This window comes from Neopsephotus bourkii, unplaced genomic scaffold (genome assembly GCF_033783945.1).
Source record: "Neopsephotus bourkii isolate Nb327-2 ecotype Australia unplaced genomic scaffold, CSIRO-AGI_Nbou_v1 NB_869, whole genome shotgun sequence".
NCBI lineage: Eukaryota > Metazoa > Chordata > Aves > Psittaciformes > Psittacidae > Neopsephotus > Neopsephotus bourkii.
The window spans coordinates 94,858-116,589 of record NW_026901364.1 but is presented as its reverse complement, the minus strand read 5'-3'; the positions used below and the strand labels follow the sequence as shown (position 1 = coordinate 116,589).

General features: G+C 40.2%; 1 protein-coding gene across 1 annotated transcript in view; it reads left to right on the top strand.

Annotated features, from left to right (window-relative positions):
• The window catches only part of ST8SIA4 (ST8 alpha-N-acetyl-neuraminide alpha-2,8-sialyltransferase 4), a 54,101-nt gene extending 32,617 nt beyond the window's left edge, over positions 1–21,484 (top strand). The window contains exon 5 of the mRNA XM_061356801.1: positions 17,520–21,484. Coding sequence (XP_061212785.1) covers positions 17,520–17,799 — 280 coding nt within the window. The 3' untranslated portion in view covers positions 17,800–21,484. The remainder of the gene's footprint in view (positions 1–17,519) is intronic.
• The last annotated feature ends 248 nt before the right edge of the window (positions 21,485–21,732 follow it).

The window sequence follows — 21,732 nt, the reverse complement described above, 5'->3', positions numbered from 1 at the left end:
CCTCCCAAACACATCTGTCCATCTCTTCCTTTTACACAAGGAGTCTATTTCTCAGTTGTGTGGGAGAAAAGATCCTGTTCATTCCTCTTTCTGAAGTGTACTGGCTCTGGCTGGGTTGTAGTTAACTTTCTTCATTGAAGTCCTTGGCCAGAATACAGGTGTTGTGGTTTGGATTTGTAGGTAGAACAGTGTTGGTAATATGCCAGCGGTTTGGCTGTTGCTGAACAGTGCTTGCATAGCCTCAAAGCCTTCTTCATGCCTCAGTTTCTCCACACCAGTGAGTAGACTGGCAATCAGCCAAAATTTGAGAAGGGACATAGCCAATACCTGAACTGACCAAAGGGAAATGCCATGTCATTTAGCATCATGGTCAGCAAGCAGTATAACTGTGATAGTGGAACAAAAAGGGCAGGGGATTTTCTTCCAAGGTGGCTGTTGCTGAGAGATCAGGTGGGCTTCAGTCTGCTTGCAGGTGATGGTGAGTGACTGCCTTTTATTCCCCCTTCATTCATTCACCTAGTAAGCTGTCTTTGTCTTGATCCATGAGTTTTCTTGCTTTTGCTCTTCCTGTTTTCTCCCCCATCCACTGAAGACACTGAGCAAGACAGTAGCTGTGTGGGTGAGAGAGGCCAAATGTAGGCTTTTCAGAGACTTAAGGGAAGCCTACTAGCCTGTTCCAATTTGCATCAAAGAATTAAGAGACTGAGTGAGAAAAATTCAGACACTAAGTAAGAAAAAGGGTGAGGATTGCACACTTGAGCATATCTGTCTGTCTGTCTTCGAAGAGGCTCCATAGCCTTCTGTTTCCGATGAAGGGTGTTGGAGTTAAGGGTGCTTATGGACTTACAGAAGCACTCAGCACAATTGTACGACAAAGCTACCCAGTTCCTTGAGCTGTGAAGAGAAGCAAAGATATGCATTTATATCTCATTAATCTGCTCTGGTTCATTGCATTGATCAAATTTAAGGGCCTGTAATGGATATTTTGTATAATAATATCTAGATGGGAGACTTCAGATTGTATTGATTAAATCAAAAGAGGTCAGATTTTCTTCTGTATAATTGAAGTAAGTTTAACGAGTGACATGGCATTGAACATGTTTTACTCTATCTACCTGAGACGATGTTAGATATTATTGACATTAGAAATCAAGGGGAGTTAATCACAAGTTGAAAGGAATTTTAACCTGTTCATCAATCCAGTGGGCAAAGAGCACCCTGAATGTATTCTCAAGTTCACAGGCTACATTTTTCAACATCAGTTTTGGTATCAGTGCCATTCATTAAATGCTCCATGGTACAGGGCATAGCCTTCATCATGGGGTCATGTTTATAAATTTCCCCCTATTGCAGGGACACAGAATATAATATTCCATAGCAGGGAGTAGAATATCCCACAGATGTGGCTTTTTGTCTTTTTTACAGAAGGCTTTATATGTAATAGAAGTTGTTAGAAAAAGGGCTTTGAAGAATACAGACCTGTGGAATAGATGTTCTGGGGAACAAACAAATTGTTCCAGGGTTTTCTGAACTGACAAAGAGGAATTTAACCATTTTAGTAGGTCCTTCCACTATTGTGTTCCTTGTTCCTTAATATGCATAGTGGACACACTGCATTTTATTCTTATTCCCACTTTTTCTTTTTTTTTTTTTTTTCTGAACATGATAGCATTTGCATTGTTTTGAAATGAGAGAAAAATCATTAGCTAGAAAATTCATCAAGATTTCTAGCTTTAATTACAGGACTCCAGTAACATTCTGCTGAAGTTGCTATAGGAAAAATGCTGATCAGTTGTAAGTTGTATGAATGCTTTCATAAAACTTTTAAGAATTCTGAAAGTTTTTGAAATGTGCGTTTTTTTATAAATCTGAACCAAAGTTACCTGTGTGTTTCAGAGCACTTAGCAATGTCGTCCAGTCAACCTGCTGCACATAACTTTTATTGTAACTTGTCAGTGGGACTAAATTGTTCTTTTTTCCTTACTAGTCTTCAGCTGAATTGTTAGCTTTGTTTAAACAAAAGATTTTTCCCTGTTCTTAATTTGACACGGCTTTCGCAGAGGCATTCACTGATGTGGTTGAAGATGCTTATCGAATCAGTCCCTCTCTTGTTCCAAACCAAATTCTTTTTCCACTCCATTTGCCAGTGTTTGACATGGGAGATAGTATTGCATGTGGTAATTTTTAATAAACATTTTGTCACACCCTCAGCAATCCCCAAAAGAGGTCAGAACTCCAGGGCACAGTCTGACGAATCATGCAAGTTCAAGGTTAACGTGATCATGTGGTTGTGTTGTATTATATGTTATTTCACTGACATGGGTATGTATTATTTCAGTTGAAACTGAAATTAAAATTACTTAATTTCTCTCATATCTGAAATATAATCTGTGTAATTGCAATCATGTAACATATATTTAATAGTTATTCAATAGTAAAATTATTGTTTTGCATTTATTAGAGGATTCACCATTACTGGGCAGGACATGAGTCAAATTAATTTCTTGGCAATGGAAACTGTGCTGACCCAAATCATTATCAAGTTTTCCTACGAAGAAACTGCTTAGTAGCTTTTTTGAGAATTCAGTAGCTGCGCTGAGACATATAAATAAAGGCTCTTTCAGGAAAGGAATAGGACTGGTAGAAAGTAGACTGCTTGTTTATCACACTGCTCAATCTCTGTTAAAGTTGCCCCTGTGGGCCAGGTGTAATCGGACACACTCTTGCGTTCTATTTCTCAGTTTCACCTCCAGCAATACAAGACATCCCAATACGGGCTTGTGTCTCTGCCCTTTAGCTTGAGGCTGATCTCTGGTATCAACCCTGCTGATGCCAGACCAAACATTCTCCTAGGAAGCTAGCCCACCATCACAGTTGGTCTGGATTAACATCTAGCTCCATGAAGTGTGCCAACAGCAGGGAGCAGTGGTGCCCTCTTTTGTGCCTCCCCTAAACGGGAGGGAGGGAGCCGCAGAGGATGAGTGGAGAGGAAGAATTTTCCAACAGTGGTTACCATCTGGGGTAAAGCTTTTCCTTCAGTGGAGGAAGTTCTTTTTCAAACCTGGACTGAACATGATGTAAGTCAAAATACAAGCTTAGGCTATAAGCATCCTAATAACTTGAAAATCTTAGTAAAGTAAAATAATGATTTTCTATGACTGCCAAATCCTGGTTTTTTGTTTGTTTAGGGTTTTTTGGTTTTATTTTTTTTTCCTATACACTACATACTTTTTTTTTGTCTGTTGCTTTGCCATACTTCTAATTTCTGTTTTGCCTTATTTGCCCCCAACTTTACATGCATATATATATATATATATATATATATATATATGCTTCTGTGAGTGAAAAAGTTTGACAGGTGGTCTTATTTTACTGAATAGAAAATAAGTTGTGAAGGCAAAGGTAGTTCATTCTCTAAAATCAATAAAATATTCTTGTGCCATCTCCAACCTAAATGTGATTTTTATGCTCCTGCCATTCATCTCTTTGCTTAATCACTTCTGTTTAATTCCAACTAATGCAAATAATCTTTTTAGAGAAGGAAATAAGCAGTATTTAGAATATATATGAGAGGAAAAAAAGCAATTGACTCTCTCTAAAACATACTTAAATTTCTAGCCCCATTTATATAAAATGCAGTTGCTTTCTATCGCTTGTTTTTATAACTGTTTTGTTAGGATTGGTCCCCGTGGGCTTTCCAGAATGGAAATCCAGCACTACATTTCCTACCAAAGTTTTTTGCTTGCACTGTCAGTATGCTTAACTTTTGTAAGTATTTGCTTGTGTTGAACTATTGATTTGGGACTGAAGACATAATGGTGCTCCAGTCTTTAGTATCTAAAGATTTGTATAGAAGTCTGATTTGCTTAACCCATTACAATGAGTTTAGAGATGTTTACATATTCCCTAATGTATGTTTAAGCATGAAGGAAAACTGTACAGCTCAGTAGTTACAAGTCACTGGTCTGAAGAAGTGTGTTCATCTGGAAAAGCAGAGATATGCTTTTGATTGAAGCACATCAGCACAACTCCATAAGCAAAGCAGCTCACTGCCTTTCCCCCACTGTGCTTAGCATATTCACATATGAATCAATGATCATGAGCATTAGCATTCTCAGATTTTCTGAATATATTGCTCTCTTCAGTCATGAGTGCCAGAGGACTGTTGATGTTATCACTATCTATTGGGTAGGTCTGTAAGACTATACGATAGAAACATCCTTCCAGTCAACAAAATGTCTTGCTCAAAAAAGCTTTGCTTGGTACTTTGTGCCTTCCTGCTTTGTCATAAAAGATGGCCAGATAGTGAAAGGTTGGACTTTCACACAAAACCTGAATAGCACAGAAAGGATAGAGCTGACCTGTCTTCTAGATTATACACAAGCATAGTTTATGAGGTTCCAACCAGGTATTTCTTATCAATTGTGTTGTAGGAAATGGGGCGATACTTCTGTAACAGGAAGGCATGGCATTAATGAAAAGCTGATATGAGGAAAGATTCGTGTTTGATTATATGAATAAAACCCAAAGAAACATTAACATATCTTCATATCTTGGTGTGTGAGCTGGCAATACACACTTGCAGCCCAGAAAGGCAGACTTCTGCATAAAAACAAATGTGGCAAGCAGGTCAAGGGAGATAATTCTGCCCCTCTACTCCACTCTGATGAGACCCTACCTGGAGTAGTGCATCCAGCTCTGGGGCCCCCAGTGCAAGAAGAACATAGACATGCTTGAGTAAGTCCAGAGGAGTGACACAAAAATGGTCAGAAGACTGGAGCACCTCTCCTATGAGTAAGGTCTGAGAGAAGTATGATTATTCAGCCTAGAGAGTAGAGGGCTGCAAGGAGACCTTATTGTTCGTTTTAGTATTTAAAGGGACTTACAAGCAAGGCAGAGAGAGAATTTTTTCCAAGGTCCCTAGTGAAAGTACAAGGGGCTGTGGTTTTGAACTGAAAGAAGATAGGTTTAAATTGGACAGAACAATGCTTTATGGTGAGTGTGGTGAGACACTGGCACAGGTTGCCCAGGGAAGTTCTCTGTGCCCCATCCTTTGAAGTGTTCAAGGCCAGGTGTGATAGGCATTTGAGCAACCTGGTCTAGTGGAAGGTGTCCCTGCCCATAGCAGTTGGGGTAAGACTAGGTGATCTTTAAATGGCCCTCCCAACCCAAACGGTTTTTTTAGTCTGTAATTCATTGTATTTTTTATTTTGCCCCATTATCTGTATTGCAAGAATATGTATTGTGTAAGTATGTCACAGAAATAGGTAGATATGGAACACCCCTTTGAGAGATGTATCTCTTTTCAGGAAACCTCAGGAGGGAGCTGATTTGCCAGAAATGAAAACCTTCTCTCCAGAAATCTATTAGCTTTCATAGTCTGTAAAATGTACTGTAGGTCTGTTTTACTGCAACTTTGCTATGCACCTATGTGCACATCTGGTGCACCTGTGATCTCTAAATAAATTATTTACAACTGGCTTCTTCTATAATGAAAGTATTTTTTGCTCTTAAAAATAGCTATGTCCATGAGTTGAGGGAGCAAAGCTTTTCAGCAGAGTGCTAAGAATGAGTGTCAGCTGATGACTTCCATGATTCAAGGCTAAGTGTCTGCATTGCTGTGCAATAGAAGATAAACCACATTTACTGTCAACAGGTTCAGTGCTTTTTTTGGTGTAAATGTTTTCTTAAGAGCTGAAATTACTTCTGAAAAATATTTGTATGTGTATTCTTTGCAATTTTCAGGCGCTACCTAAGTAAGTAGCCTCTACTTTCTCTTCTGTAATGTGATGTATCACAAAGAATAGCTCTAACTACCCAAGCAGCAGATGAGTGTTTTCAGCATGTTTTGAGAGCTGGAGGAAAACAACAGTCTGGGCAAACTCCGCTATTTTGGAGCAGTAGGGAATACTGACCCATGGGCAAAGATCACAACATGTTGCAGAAGTAATGAGTGCAGCCTTGTGTAGTGATGTCCCAGAAGCTTGAACACTTTGAGAAAGGAGGAAGTGAAAAGAAGTTGTGAAAATGCCCATTCAGGTGTTTCTGTTTGAGAGTGCTGGGTAGTTAAACATAGCCTGAAGACAAAGGTGTCCCACAGATGTCAGCAAAAGGTTTGCTCAGCAAACTTGTTTTAAAAGTTCTCGTGAATGTGATCTGCATGGTGAAAAAAGCATGAAAATAAAGAGAAGATGCATCTTTCCTTACAGCTGAAAAAATATTGTGTGGCTAATCACAGAAGACGGTGCATAAAAGATCTGAGAGACCAGTGATAAGCAGGAAAAAAAGCTTATACCAAAACTCGACAATGAAAGTGACTTTGCCTTCTGGAAGCAATTAAGGGAATTTTGAATCGACCAAATGCACACAAGAGCTTCCTAAGTTGGGCTTAAAAATAATATGTCAACATTAGAGGATGTCTGTGCATTCCAGCTTACCCAGTAAATTATTAGAAGATGGTTATTGTGAAGTGAATAGAGGAAATGTGGTCATGATGATCCTTCAACCAGTGATCAGTGTGGAGTAGATCAAGCCCAGTCTGTTAATAATAGTGTTGTGTTATAACAGTGTCCTGGGTTTAGCAGTGGCAGTCGTTTTTCTCTTTCTTGGTAGCTGGTGCAGTGCTGTGTTTTGACTTTTGGCCTGGGAACAGAGCTGAAAAAAATGATGTTTTGGTTTGGCCAAGGACTTTGTGAGCCTCATGCTCTGCCAGGTAGGAGGGAAGCTGGGAGGAAGCAGAGACAGGACACCTGACCCAAACTGACCAAAGAGGTATTCCATACCACAGCACATCATGCCCTGGATGTAACTGGGGAGTGACCCGAAAGGGCTAAAGGGACTGCAGGGTTGGAGGAGGTATCGGTCGGTGCTTGGTCGGGCTGGGGGGGGGGCGAGTTATCAGTCTCCTGGTGATGAGGTATTGTATTCTCTTCCCTTGTTATTTCCTTTATCATTACTATTATTGGTGGTAGCAGTAGTGGTTTGTGTTATACCTTAGTTACTAAACTGTTCTTATCTCAACCCGTGGGAGTTGCACTCTTTCTGATTCTCCTCTCCGTCCCTCCAGGAGTAGGGGGAGGGCAAGAAGAGGGGGGTAGTGGGTGAACATGGTTGGGGTTAAACCATGACAGTTCTTTTTGGCGCCCAACGTGGGGCACGAGGGGTTGAGATAACGACAGATCTGACTGGATTGATAGTCACTCGTCACAATGCTGATTTATTGGCTCTCAGAGTTGTTCCTCTTGTTCTCACAGCTTCAGAATGTTGTAACTTACTTAGAGCCGGTATTTGCTGTGTTAGTGTTTATCGTGGGGCTTGGGCTAAGGTTCCTGTCTCACTGTAGTTTATGGCAATGACTTGTAATACGGGCGGGCTCCAGCAGCAGGGTGGGACGGACGTGGCTGTGGACTGGTCCCTGGCTGTCCGGCTGCTCCTCACCGTCCTGGCCCTCGCCCTCCCCTCCATCTGCGTGAGGCTCTGGAAAGCTGAAGGGGAGCGGCCCCCGGAGCCGGCGGCTGCTGAAGCGGCCCGGGAGAGCGGCCCCGGGGACCAAGCGGGACTGGAGGCTGCAAGGGGACGGCTGCCAGTGGAGGAGGTCGGGGCGGTAGAGGAGCAGGAAGAGGCGGATGCTGAGCAGCGGAAGAAGGCAGCGGAGGAGCCGAGCCCCGCGGCCGAGCCCAGCCCAGCGATGGCCAAGAGCATTCCCCAGAAGTCGCCCGCCGAGCCCCAGGACGACGCAGGAGACCCCGCAGCATTTCCCAGCAAGGCAGAGGAGGAAGAGCTGGACTCAGAAAAAGAGAAGCTGGTGGTGGGAGAGCCGGCAAGCACAGCAGCTACACCAGCCCCAGTGACAAGTACAGCAGCATCGTTTGAGAGCTCTGAAGGTTTTGAATGGTGTTTGGGTATCTTTGGGACCTGCCTGCTGATTGTGATGGGGATCAGCATGTTGGCACACACACAGAGTGTGTTTTACCCACCACCATTTTGTCTGATCTCAAAAGTTAAGCAGAGTCAGGTCTGGGTCTTGTCTGGGGTTAGATGATAATATGGGAGGACCAAGAGGTTTCCCCCAAGGCTGGACAGCCATGAGTGGCAAGGCATGTGGGACATTATGGGCAAGTATCTAGTCCACTGCGCCCCTCCAGTCCTTTGGAAGCATTGGAGATGGAAGGCAGCTGTATGGAGTCCCCAGCAACAAGCTGCAGAAACTGCTGATGGGGACAGTGAATTATTTTGAGCCTGGTGGGCCCATGGCACTTCAGGCCATCAGAGCAGAGATGTAACATAGAGATGGACTCATGATCGAGGGGTGGACTTAGCAATGGACACTACTGCCCAGGTTATTCACGAGTGTGAACACTGCACACAGCCTCTCCTGCTCTGAGAGACTGTTACAAGAGATGGAGCCTGACATCATGGACCAGATGCACTCAGCAGCTTTATAGGGACTGGTCCATTCACTACCATAAGAGTGCACTTAGATAAGAGTGATGGTATATTGAAAATGTGGAATCTGAGCATGACATGAATAGTATGGAATAAGGGGTGGATAATGTCCTGGGTTTAGCAGTAGCAGTCGTTTTTCTCTTTCTTGGTAGCTGGTGCAGTGCTGTGTTTTGACTTTTGGCCTGGGAACAGAGCTGAAAAAAATGATGTTTTGGTTTGGCCAAGGACTCTGTGGGCCTCATGCTCTGCCAGGGAGGAGGGAAGCTGGGAGGAAGCAGAGACAGGACACCTGACCCAAACTGACCAAAGAGGTATTCCATACCACAGCACGTCATCCCCTGGATGTAACTGGGAAGTTAGCCGGAAGGGCTAAGGGGACTGCAGGGTTGGAGGAGGTATCGGTCGGTGCTTGGTCGGGCTGGGGGGGGGGGCGAGTTATCGGTCGCCTGGTGATGAGGTGTTGTATTCTCTTCCCTTGTTATTTCCTTTATCATTACTATTATTGGTGGTAGCAGTAGTGGTTTGTGTTATGCCTTAGTTACTAGACTGTTCTTATCTCAACCCGTGGGAGTTGCATTCTTTCTGATTCTCCTCTCCGTCCCTCCAGGAGTAGAGGGAGGGCAAGAAGAGGGGGGTAGTGGGTGAAGAAGTTGTCTGGTTGGGTTTAAACCACGACAAACAGCTCCATTCTGCAAGTTTCTCTAGTAATCTTTATTTCCAACCCAGTTCTCCAGCATTTACCAAAGTTTCACAAATGGTCATCTCGAATCAGCTGAGATTACTATGTGCAAGTGGTTTTGCATACTGGCATAAGTGTTTAGGGAAACAGCTTGGAGTTTTATAAATTTAAAATTTTGGTCATATGGTTTAACTTTTGTTCATATTCTGGAGTGCCTTGGTCATGACAGCAGCGAGCAGGGTGCCAGGTACCTCACTGCTAAGCTTTGCAGAGGTGTGAATAGCTTGATCTTCTCACAGCCCTGTAAGAAGAGCTTGGTCTTGTAGGTGTGTCCAGAAGTGGTTCTGTGCCTGTTAAAACTCAGCTTTCACACAGATAAGGTGCTATCTTCTTCCAGAAGTTACTCAAGCAGATGGGACACAATGGCTCTCATTCTTCTTTTGTACTGCAGCTTGGGTATACAGCACTTCCAAAGGCTCAGACTTGCCTCATCTACCATCTGACCAGGTTGAGGCCCATGTTTTCTGCATTTGTGCTCTACCTTGTATTGGGAGCTTTTCTGGGGAAAGGGATGTCATCTGCCTGTCCTGCTGGAATGCTTCTACTTGAAAACAGAAAAAAGGGGCAGTTTTGAAAGTCCTTGTTTATGAAGGAAGAATCAAGGACTCTGAAGCATGGGCATTTTATATTTTGAAACTAATGGTGGGTTAACATACAAAAATATTGTAATTTGTCAAGGTTTGAAATATGGCTCTTTTCAAATGGTTAAAGAGATGTATTCATCCTATGATTTCCTTATAAATCTAAGTCAATAATACTTATTTATTAGCTTATTTATTTATTTTTAAGATAAAAACTAAAAGAGCTAGTATGGGTTCAAATAAAAGTATTCTGTTAGCCTGGAGATTGCAGAAGTTGGGACAGAAGTTGAAGCATGTTCCCGTATCCTGTTAATTAGTCCTCAAGGCTTTCTCCTTCATGTATAGGCCTTACTGCCCCATTCTTTCAAATATTATATAGGGCATGTGGCTTATGTCTGCAGAAGATTGCAGTTGTTACACCAAAATCTTTTTAAGTATGAGGAAAGATTTCATAGGCTTAGCTGGTGTTCAGTTTAGCAAGTGTTTCTTAATTCACTGGCAACAGAAGGGCAGTGTTATGCTGTATTTTGATATTTCTTTATCCTTAGCAGATCCTTTTCCTATTGAGGTGATTATCCAGAAGCTGATTAAAGCATCACTAGGTGCAGATCATGCTAGAGCAGTGATGCAAAGCAGAATAGTTTCCTACACCAGGGAAGCTGTTTTATTTTAAGACAGGTAAAAGTGAGCTTTAATATGTTCTTATTTTTCCATAGCTGGTATAGACTGTGTTAAAATTCTCTGCAGTGGTGGTGACACTGAATGACAGTCTACTGGCCATGCTCTTATTTATCTGTGGCAATGCAAGGTATGTAACATGACTGTGTTCACCATTGATATCTTGGTATTTTCTTTCTTTTTCTAAGGAAGATTGCTGGGCAGAGCACTCTTTCGCTCGAGTTGTCCTTGAAATATGCTTTATTTAACATTAGTGAATTAAGTTAAAATACCAAATTAAATTAGAATTTAAGTTAACTTAAAGTAGTGAATGTTAAAGTAGTGAATTAAGCAGATTACAAGTTTGGGGAGTATTTCTGCTCCTGATAATGTACATTATTCCTTTTAATGAAATGGCTCTTGTGTATGCTATTTCAAAATATCGTACATGGAAAGCTATTGTACATGCAAACACTCAGCAGTGTTTCTGTGCTGGGTGTCACACTCCCAGTGTTACTGTTAACACTTAATTCTTTCACAATATAGATTCCTTGTTCAGCCTCCTGACCAAGGCATATCTCAGTCAGAAAAGGAAAATTATGCATTTTTATTCAGATGTTCACATAAATTGATAGGGACGTGAAGGGCTGTTCGTATGATTTAAGTGATTAATCCCACTGAAGACATGAAAACACAACCGAAGTCTTTCTTTCTCAGCATAAAGAAGTTCTTTGTGCTAACACCTTCTAGAAACAGCAGATGCTGGTCCAAGAACATAAAAATGTCAGTTTGAGTAGATCCATCCATAGTCTGCGGTCTTACCAGTGCCAGGTGCCAACACAGAGGCTTATTAGAGAGGAAATGTCTGGGATAAGTGTTTTCATGTTCATCAGCTTCCCCTTGAGAAGGGGCTTCACCTGCACCACTGTTTGTGAATTGTAACAATATGTGTCTTTTTAGTCTGTTTGCCATTTTGGTCATCCAAAGTATTCTGTTGCAGTGAATGCCACTGTTCAGTGGCATATTGTATAAAAAAGGACTTCTGTCTGTTTATTTCAGACCTATTATTGAATGACTCCACCAGGTCCATAGTTTTTATGTTGCAGTGCCTGTGTTAAAGTAGTAATTGAATCCCTATTTGCCACCTTTACACACTACATAATTTTGGAGCTCTTTGCCACGTCCCTTCTTAGTTGTCTCTGTTTCAAGCTACTCTGTTTAATCTCCTCTCATACAGAAGTTACTTTATTGTTGTGGCAACCTATGTCACTTTTCTCTTTGTTGTCCTGTTCTACAATATTTTTGAGGAAGTATTTTTTTCAAGACAACATGCATCATCTGGCTTCTTCCACTGACAGAGACGCTCGAGTAACACTGGAATGTTTTGTCTTTTTTCTCACAATGTTTTGCTTCTACCTTCTTATTTATGCTAGCATTTTAACTTTTTAAATATCATATAAGATTTCTCAGAAGGCTCTTTTTAAAATATTCCCTCCATGTAATGGCTCTTAAAGGAACAGAATTTCAGTGACAGGCAAGTGTGTATGACTGAGTTTGCTTGGAGATCAGCATGCCATGCAATGAACAGAGCTTGGTATATATAACCTTTGGAGCTCTTCAGGTTATAACATATATGTTTCCCCAGTTTCAGTCTTGTCCAGAGAATGGAGTTAAAAGTCTGTTGAAATATGTGACAACCAAATTCTTAGGTCATTTATACTTAGAAATCCTGCCAAATTTGTAGATAGGGCAAATAAAGATGTTACATATGCTGGCTTGTCTGATGTTTGAATGTAGCTGATCATACCAAGTTTTCCTTATCTCACATGACACATATAATTCTGAATAGAATCATAGAATAGTTAGGGTTGGAAAGAACCTTAAGGTATCTAATTCCAAACCCCCTGCCATGGGCAGAGACACCTCACACTAAACCATGTCACCCAAGGCTCTGTCCAACCTGGCCTTCAACACTGCCAGGAATTAATCATTCACAACTTCCTTGGGCAACCCATTCCAGTGCCTCACCACCCTCACAGGAAATAACTTCTTCCTTATATCCAATCTAAACTTCCCCTGTTTAAGTTTGAACCCGTTACCGCTTGTCCTGTCACTACAGTTCCTAATGAAGAGTCCTGCCCCAGCATCCTTATAGGCCCCCTTCAGATACTGGAAGGCCGCTATGAGGTCTCCATGCAGCCTTCTCCAGGCTGAACAGCCCCAACTTTCTTACCCTGTCTTCAAATGGGAGTTGCTTCAGTCCCCTCATCATCATTGTGACCTCCTCTGGACTTGTTCCAACAGTTGCGTGCCCTTTTTATGTTGAGGACACCAGAACTGCACACAATACTCCCAAGTGAGCTTGGAAAGCATGTCTTATGTTTTAAAATAGTCAGAAGCCATCTATTCCACGGTAGTAAGAGTTGTCATTAGAATTCCCCATTATCCATTTAATGTAATGACAATCAGCATGAGGTGTGGCACGTATTAGTCATTGTAATAGAGTCCTGTCAGAAGATCATTTTAACATTAACTCTCTTTAAAACAGATGTCTATGTTTTTTATGTATTTGAATTTAATTTTTGTCAGTAGCTGCAAGAAGTCATTATATGCCAGCAACATGCTATGCAATTAACAGTTCTTCTGCAAACATGCTGATAGTAGTACATTTCATTCTTGTAAAAATGTCTTGTTAGGTGTGGGTGAAAGTGTGGTGGTTTTGACTGTGGAGATATTTTGGTCTAGCAGAAAGAGATTCAATATTTTTAAAGACCAAAATATTGAGGTTCTGGAAACAAGACAAATGTAAGTGTCAAAGCAATCTTTTAACAGTGATCAAGGATGTAAAAAATTGATTTATCTCATATTCATCAGGGCAGACTTTTATGTTGTAATTACTTTTCTTCAGTTTTCAGGTGGTGAAAGATTTTTTCCTCTCATATTCCTTTCTTTCATGGTTCCTTTCATTTTCCCAGTCCATTACAAATCATATCGTTTTACTGCTCACTTAGAAGGCTTAACACAATGTACAGTAATTTGTAACTTGTACCGACTGCATTGTAACTGAGCCCAGTGGCAAAAATCAGTTACAGTTGTTGAAGTCTTGTAGCCAGTAACTGAGGGCAATCGTTTTGCCTGAAGGTTACTTCTGAACAAAGAAGGAATGTTTTATATTACATTCTGTTCACACCGTGGTTTTTATTTATTTCACTTTATTTCAAATTTCCTTCATGCAAGGTTGAGTTAAGAAGTTTCAGGTTAGCTGGGGTTAAGAAAAGATGAATGTTTGTGAGGACTGAAAGAAAGTAAAATGTTAAAAGAAATATGCTCAAATGTATATTTAGAATTCCAGAGCTCGAATGAGAGTTTGTTGACATCAGCAGAAACAAACTCTTAAATTTTTACTTCCCAGTGTAATCCCATTGATTCCAGTAGAGGTACAGCACGTGTGTGACTGGAGGCTCCTCATAGAAGTTTTCCATTTTCTGCTTCTTTACTTGGAGTAGAAAGCCTTCTTACTGCTTCTGGGGTGGCAAAAATTGTCATGCAAATACGTCAAACGTTATAATATATGTATCTGTGGTTTTCCTTGTTAACTCATATGCAGTTTAAGACCAGTTCTAACCTCCACAAGCATCTCTGAAGAAGTACCGCTTTAAGATGTTTTGCCAGCATTTGCAGGCAATTCTCTGTATAACTTGAATTTCCTGTTTGTTAAATTGTTATGGGTTTCTTTTTCTCAAATCTGTCAGGTTTATTTTGAATTTTCAGTCTTACTCTCAGTAACTGATGGTAGGTTTCAAACCAGTTTTTCTCCCAGGTAGTAAGAAAATAATATTTTACTAAAAAGTCATGGGTTTTAGCTTGCTTTTAGTTGTAGGAAAACAATCTTCCACCAGAAAATGTTAAAAAATATTTTTGTTTCAAACACTAGGAATTAGAATTTATTGTTTGTTGTCAGTGTGAATAAGAACAGAACGTGATTTTTCTGACAAAGATAAGTCCCTTTTTAAGTGGTAAAATAACAGAACATCTCATAAACATCCTGTACTTTGTGTATGAGGGGGGAACACTGCATGCCATATACCTGACTGGAAGCAAGGTTTTCAGCACTGTCTCCCCCAGTATTCTTCTATCCAGGTTATGATGCTGTACTGTGGATGACTGGTTTACTAAGTGGATCAACGTCTAGCTGAACAGTTGGGCTAGATGCGTAGCCTAATGGGAGCCTTAGGAAATCCAGTAAGGACAAATACAGAGTCCTGCACCTGGGAATGAGTTAACACTTGCAGCAGCACGGGCTAAGGAGCTGACTGAGTGGCAGGGATGAGCAATGTTGGAAGGAACCTGGACATCAACAAGACCTTGATAAGCTGGAGCATTGGGCATAGAGAAACCTAATAGGGTTCAGCAAGGGCCACTATAGGGTACTGCACCTGGGGAGGAAGAGCCCCAAGTGTCAGTGCAGGTTAGGGCTGATCTACTAAAGAGCTGTTCAGCTGAGAAGGACCTAGGAGTATTGGTGGATGACAAGTTGACCATAGGCTGGCAGTCTGCCCTTGTGGCCAGGAGGGACAAGAATGTCCTGGGGTGCCTTGGGAGGAACATGGCCAGAAGGTCAAAGGAGGTGATCCTCACTCTGCTCAACTCTGGTGAGGCCAGATCTGAAGAACTGTGTCCTCAGTACAAGAAGGACAAGGAGCTGCTGAAGAGAGACCAGTGGAGGCCACAAGGATGATCTGGGATCTGGAGCATCTCTCTGAGCAGAGATTGCGGGAGCTGAGCCTGAGAGGCCATGACTGAGAGGGGATGTATTTAATGTATATAAATACCTCAGAGGCGGGTGCCAGGAGGATGATGCCAGACTCTTTTCAGTGGTGCCCAGCCACAGGACAAGGAGCAATGGCCATAAACAAAAACACAAGTTTCAGGCAGAGCACTGGAATAGGCTGCCCAGGGGGGCTTGTGGAGTCTCCCTCTCTGGAGACATTCAAAACCCACATGGACACATTCCTGTGTGACCTCCTCCAGGTGGCTCTGCTCTGGCAGGGGGTGGTACTCGATGACCTCCAGAGGTCCCTTCCAACACTAACATTCTGTGATTCTGTGATCTGTCAGGAAGCAAGAGCTCAAGTCATTCGTGCTCTTTGGCAGCAAAGGGCCAAAAACATCTGGGCTGTATTGACAGGAGGGTAGCTGGTCAAGTGAGGAAACTGATTGCCTCCTCTACCCAGCACTTTGTTAGACCACATCCAGGGCACTGTGACATACTTAGGCCCCCTTAATACAGGAAAGATATTGCCAGCTGCAGTAAATTTTGCTGGGAGCTGCAGAGGTGGTTGAGCTGGAGCACGGGCCCTATCAGCAGTGGCTGAGGGACCTTACTTTGAGAAGGAGATTGGACTAGAGACCTGCTGGTGTCCCTTCCAGCCTGAATAACACTATGGTTCTTGTAAAGGTCATTACTGAGATGTTTAATTTTTATACCTATGTCTCAATTTGAAATCAAATTATTTCATTTAACACGTAACTCTTTCTCCTTTACCCTAGTTTCTATTAAATAGACTTTGCCAAAAATTACGTTTTTATATATAGAATGTTAAAACATGCAAGTCTTCTAGTCATGGTGTGGAACTACATGTAAGAACTAGCTTTTTGTAAGATAACAGCATTAAAAAGGAAGGAAAAACCATTTTCTTCAAGCCTAAGGAACCACAAAGTATTAAAATATTCCTGATACAAACCGTTTATTGACAATACTTATTTCCAGTCTTAACAAATACTAAAAGATATCTTTGACTATTTTCACTTTTGTATGTAACAGTGAAACATGTAGATGGTTGCTGTTTAAATCTTAAAATCATGTGAGATCTCTTTGAAGTATGTCTGCTCAGTAGAAAGAAAGGATTGTAGAAAAGAGAACCAAATTGGACTGAATGAAAGAGGTCTAAGGTTTGTGCCGTGACAGACTATGTAATATGTCTGAGGCAGATAGAAAGCTTTTGGAGGCAAAGATGGTTTCAATTTGGGACAAGGAGCTGAGGTGAAAATGGGATAATATCAGATGAAAGGAGTAGGTGCAGAAAGATATAGTTAGAACTGCTCGAGTTGGCTGAGCATACCTTTTTGTCATGAAAAAAAAACTAAATACGTGAACTTGCTTAAAATAACTAAGTACTGAACTAGCCTGTCTTTCGTTTCAGATTGACATGAAATATGATACACTTATTTTATCTGGGATGCATACATTTTCTGCATAACATTTTCTGCATAACAGGTTACAATGTGTCTGCATAACATTTTCTGCATAACAGGTTACAGTGTGAGGGAAGCAACTTCCCACAGATCCATTTGACTGCCATTTCATGCCATTCAATGTTTTGAAGAGACAAACCAGACATGTTGTTACCTGCTTAGGAAAACTGTCCTATAGCTTCAGTCAGATCTGTGCGCTGTTGAGTACAAAACAAAACCTTTTCAAAATTATTAGCATAAGATTTTGCTTTTCTGGAGACTCCTGTTAGCAACCAGGAAGCTTTGAGTGCTTATTCACAAAGTAATTGAAGCTTTGCTTCTGTTTACTTCTGAAAATCACATTCTTAAAGTGTGACATATATTATTTCCATTTACTTTCTATTTAGCAAGCAACCTGTAAGTAATCTGAATCAGATATTCCGTGTAGAACTGACTTGATAAGGTGAATTGGATACTGCAAGAGGTCAAAATTTATAGCAAGAGGTCTAAAGTTTATAGCAAGAGTCTGTTCCCTGATCTAGTTGAGAATTTTAGCTACAGTTTTCCAGCATTTGCAGGCATTGTAATTTCTTGTTAGGGTTAAAGCTTGAATTAAGAACCTTAGTTGGCCAGGTTTTCTTCAGCTTGGTGTCAAGTTTCAGTTCTCTTATTCTAGGTGGAATAAAGGTGTGCCAAAACGGTGTCGTCATCTATAATCTCAGTTTAGAGAGAAGAATGAAACTTTTGCTTCTATTATAGTGTAATAATAATGCATAAATGCGTAACAGGTAAAATAAGTTTACAGGATTTATTCACATGAAGTTGTATGAGAGTTTCTTAATGTACTTTTTCTTTCTTTGCAGCTATTGGCTGACAAACAAGGTCCACATTAAACGACCCAGCACTGGTCTTCTCATGTATACGCTTGCCACCAGATTTTGTGATGAAATTCACCTGTATGGATTTTGGCCATTCCCAAAGGATTTACATGGAAAACCAGTAAAGTACCATTATTATGATGATCTGAAGTACCGGTACTTTTCTAATGCCAGTCCTCATAGGATGCCATTAGAGTTTAAGACATTGTATGTATTACATAACAGAGGAGCACTTAAATTAACAACGGGGAAATGCATACAGTGATAAAGCTCATGTAAAGTACAACAAGAAGTACAGTATACACACCTTGTCATAAAGATGTTGTGGAATGGCAGTCAGATCCCAGTGAAGATATGTTTCAATACCCACTAAGCCATCTGAAAAAGGAATTTTACCAGAAGTACATAACCAGCTATTATACCCGTAAAGTGCTATATAACTAAGCTATCTTGACTGCAAAGGTTCAAGTGCCACTTTCACCAAGAACAAAGCTTGAGTGTATGCTCAGTAGTGTTTACAAATTGCAGTGACACATTCATCATGAACTAAAGACTCAAAATGCAGCCTGTTTACTGCTGACTTGTTTCTGTGGTCAGGCAGCCCTCAGAAGAAATCCCCAGTGGATGGAATATTTCTTGGGCAATTAAATGAGGCATTAGCAAAAAGATCATGATGGAATTGAGTAGAGAAAGTGAAGTCCATAAGATCAAGCAAATCAGTAAATGACTTCAGTCAGGGGGCTGCTTATGATCTTGTATTATAATCTCAGCTTTTGTTGCTGTTTTTCTTACTGCTGTTGGTTTTGTTGCTTTTAAGTATTTGAGCCCTTAAAGGATTTTGAGAATGTAATTAAAGTATGTATCTTATGGAATTGTCTTAGGAAAAAAAATCATAAGGGTGGGAGTGTGGAGGGAAATGTCAATCAAAAATCAAATACTTTATCATTATTGTGATGCATATTGCTGTCACACAGCCCGTAACATCCCAATTGTTTTCCTGGCTACTACTCTCAATGCCCACTACATAGAGCCAGTCAGAGGTCATTTTGTTCCATTTTTAAAGAGTACTTTTTCTGTTGTGTTCAGATATGAAAACGTATGAGAAGGTCCCCTTTGGTACCAAAGATTACTTTTATACACATTATTTCTTTTCCTTGAAGAAAGAGTGTAGATTTATTATGATGTTTCTTTGCTGCTGAAGGGAGCATATTCTTTTTGTTGAAATTTTTTAGTTAAGCATCTCGAAGCAAAGCTTCTTTTCTGACTTTGCATATAGAATTTCATTCTTCAGAAAAATCTGCAGGAGTAAAGAAATTATTTCATACATTCAAATACATATATGCATACACAATTTTTGTTCCTGATTTTAAAGGAAAATGCAAAGTCTAAAGGAACTCAGGTGACATTGAAACGTCTAAAGAAAAAAAAAAATAGGAGACCTAGCCAGTTAAATGGAAAATAAAAGAACTGTGTATCAAACAGTTATTTTAAAACTTAAATTTCTAACGGTGTTGAATGATACTACTCATTTGTATCAACTTGATGTTCTCATGTGTAATTGAAATAACAGAGCTGCATTATCTCACAGTGATTTTTCTGAGCATCATTCCTGTTTATCCATGAAACCACTCTCTTATTTCAAAAACGAATAAGAAATTACAGGAAGGTAAGAGAGGGTAAAGTGCCAATGCAGCATATACTAACAATAAAAAACCCTGTCTGCATATGATATGTTTTAGTGCTAATGGAGGTGGTAAATGAAGAACACCACGATTCCACTATTTTCATGTCAGGCTAGGCTAAGGAGAAAGCATGCAGGTAAAATGTATGGTTATTTTCTTTTGTGTTCTTAGGTCTGTGATAGGCCCTCATCTCCAAATATGATCTCCCCTGTACCTGTTGAATTTTGAACTAACTTGGGCAATTTCATATGTAGCACAACACTCTCAAGCATTGACTAGCTAAAAGTGCCATTTATTACCTAGTTTTCCTCTCAAGTTCACCTGTATACTGTATGCATGACTAAAGGTCTGTGATTATGCAAATGTAGTAGCTAAATTACTGCCTTGCAGAAAGTTTTTCAAAAAGTTTTTGGGAAATAGAAAGTTACTTTGTTGTATCTAAGACACAGTAGCATCTTTCCTAATTCACCAATCTTTCTCACCCAGGACAGTTTACTTTGGCTATATGCTAAGGTGTAGGATGTGACCCTAACATGATCGCCACTGAAACCAAGGCAGCATGAGAATCTGAACAGCAATACAGACTTGAATGTGTTTAGTTTAATTTTGATAAGCCAGAGGGTGTTATTTGTACACTGTGTATACTTACGAGTTTAGGGCAAGGTTATTTCCTTGATGAAAGGTGAGAATGTTCCTGTTCTTTCTGTTAGGGTTTCACTGCTGTTATCTTTCAGAACTTATTTCATGTACATTGACAGAATTTCCATTGAGATAAAGAATTCACAGATGCCAGTCTCACAGAAGCTCAGAGAAGCATCTGTTTAGCTTTTAACTTTTCTTCTGAAAGCGTCTTTTCTTCTCTCTAGTGTCAGGCCGTCAACAGAAAGGGAATTCAAGTAGACTAAAATATTAACTGACGTGATCTTTTTCACCCTTTCCTGTATACCTCCTGGCTTTGTATTGCCGTGGGCAATTTGTGCATTTTTGTTGAGGCACCCCAAGTCCTGAATAAAAAACCAGAATACTTCCACCGTGTGGCTCTTCTTCCCTAAAGGTGACCTGGAGCAGAGCACCAAAGGATTAGCTTCTGTATAGGTACTTTACAGTGGAATAAATGTCACCTTGTGGCTCTTCAGTGGGCAACATCTTAAACCTTCATAGCTGCCTTGGATGGTTTCTGTTTTTTTAAATACATTCACACCTCCTGTGTTGCCTGCAGCACAGATCAGATAAGCAGGCTTTATTACAATTACCACTTTTATCATCTAACTGTCTCAACAAGTAATACGAAGCTACATAGGATAAAAAGAAGGATCCTTAATGTCGTAATGATATCTGCCCTGGTGAGGAACAACTGAGGAGTGCCCATCAGTTCAGTCTTCCTCAAATTGATCCTCATATCAGTCATATCAATTGCCAGCTGAATTTCCAAAACTTATGTTACAAATAAGAACTGGGAGCTACTATCAAGACATCAGTGTATATTTTTCCAGTTCTTACGGCAGCTTTACATTGAACAACTTCATTTAATTCAGATCAATTTATTGTGAATTGCTTAGTAATGTACATGTTAATGTTTCTGTGGAGACAGTATTTCATATTACATAAAAATAATAGATGCTTATATTTGATTGTTAAGTTTTCAGCTTTGGGACAGTTCTGTCTCCCAGAGCTCTGATCTGCTCTCCACGCATAAGATCTACTGAACCTTTCAAGCCTTGTCTGGTTAACACAATCTAATGTGTAATAAAGACTCTACCATGTTTTTCTGAAATAATATAAACAACATATGCTTGAGTTCAGCACCTTTTATCTAATTGACTACAATTTGAAGAAAAACAGGTGTGGGTTCAGTAACCTTTTTCTTAGTGTTTAATCTAGCAAAGTGCTGAGCACTTTCAGTGACTTTCCTGGGTGAGACATGTCCAGGATGTAGATGGGGATCCAGATTAGGATATTTCAGGATATAACCCTGAAATTGCACATTATTTATTTTTAAGAGCACTGTTACTTTGTGTAGGGAAAAGCACAATTGTTATAAATGTAAATAAAATAAAGGAAGAACGTTTACAGAGAGCTTCATTCTTGCACAGTACTATTGCTACTGAGCATATATAATACAGTTTTTGTGCTTTAAAGTACTGATATGTATTCTGTAAGGATTGTCATGTTTGACACTGTTAATATTATTTCAAGTACAGCTATGGGGATTGTTTTTTATTTGTATAACTGTAAAATAAAGAAGTTTTTTTTCATTTTTCTGCTATATTCTGAACTATATTCCTTTGTAACACAGTTGTGATAATATTTTTCAGTTATGTGCTAATTGGAATGATAATACGGAAGGAGAATGTCTGCTCCTTTAAGTTGTGTGGTCAAGGACTTTCTCAGCACAAAAGGGGGTATTAAGAAAAGGAGGAGGCCATAAACAAGAACACAGACACAAAACTGCCCAAGAAACTATGAAGGAGGCAGTGATGAGATCAGTCCTCACTGATGAGATGAAGCTGGTCAGT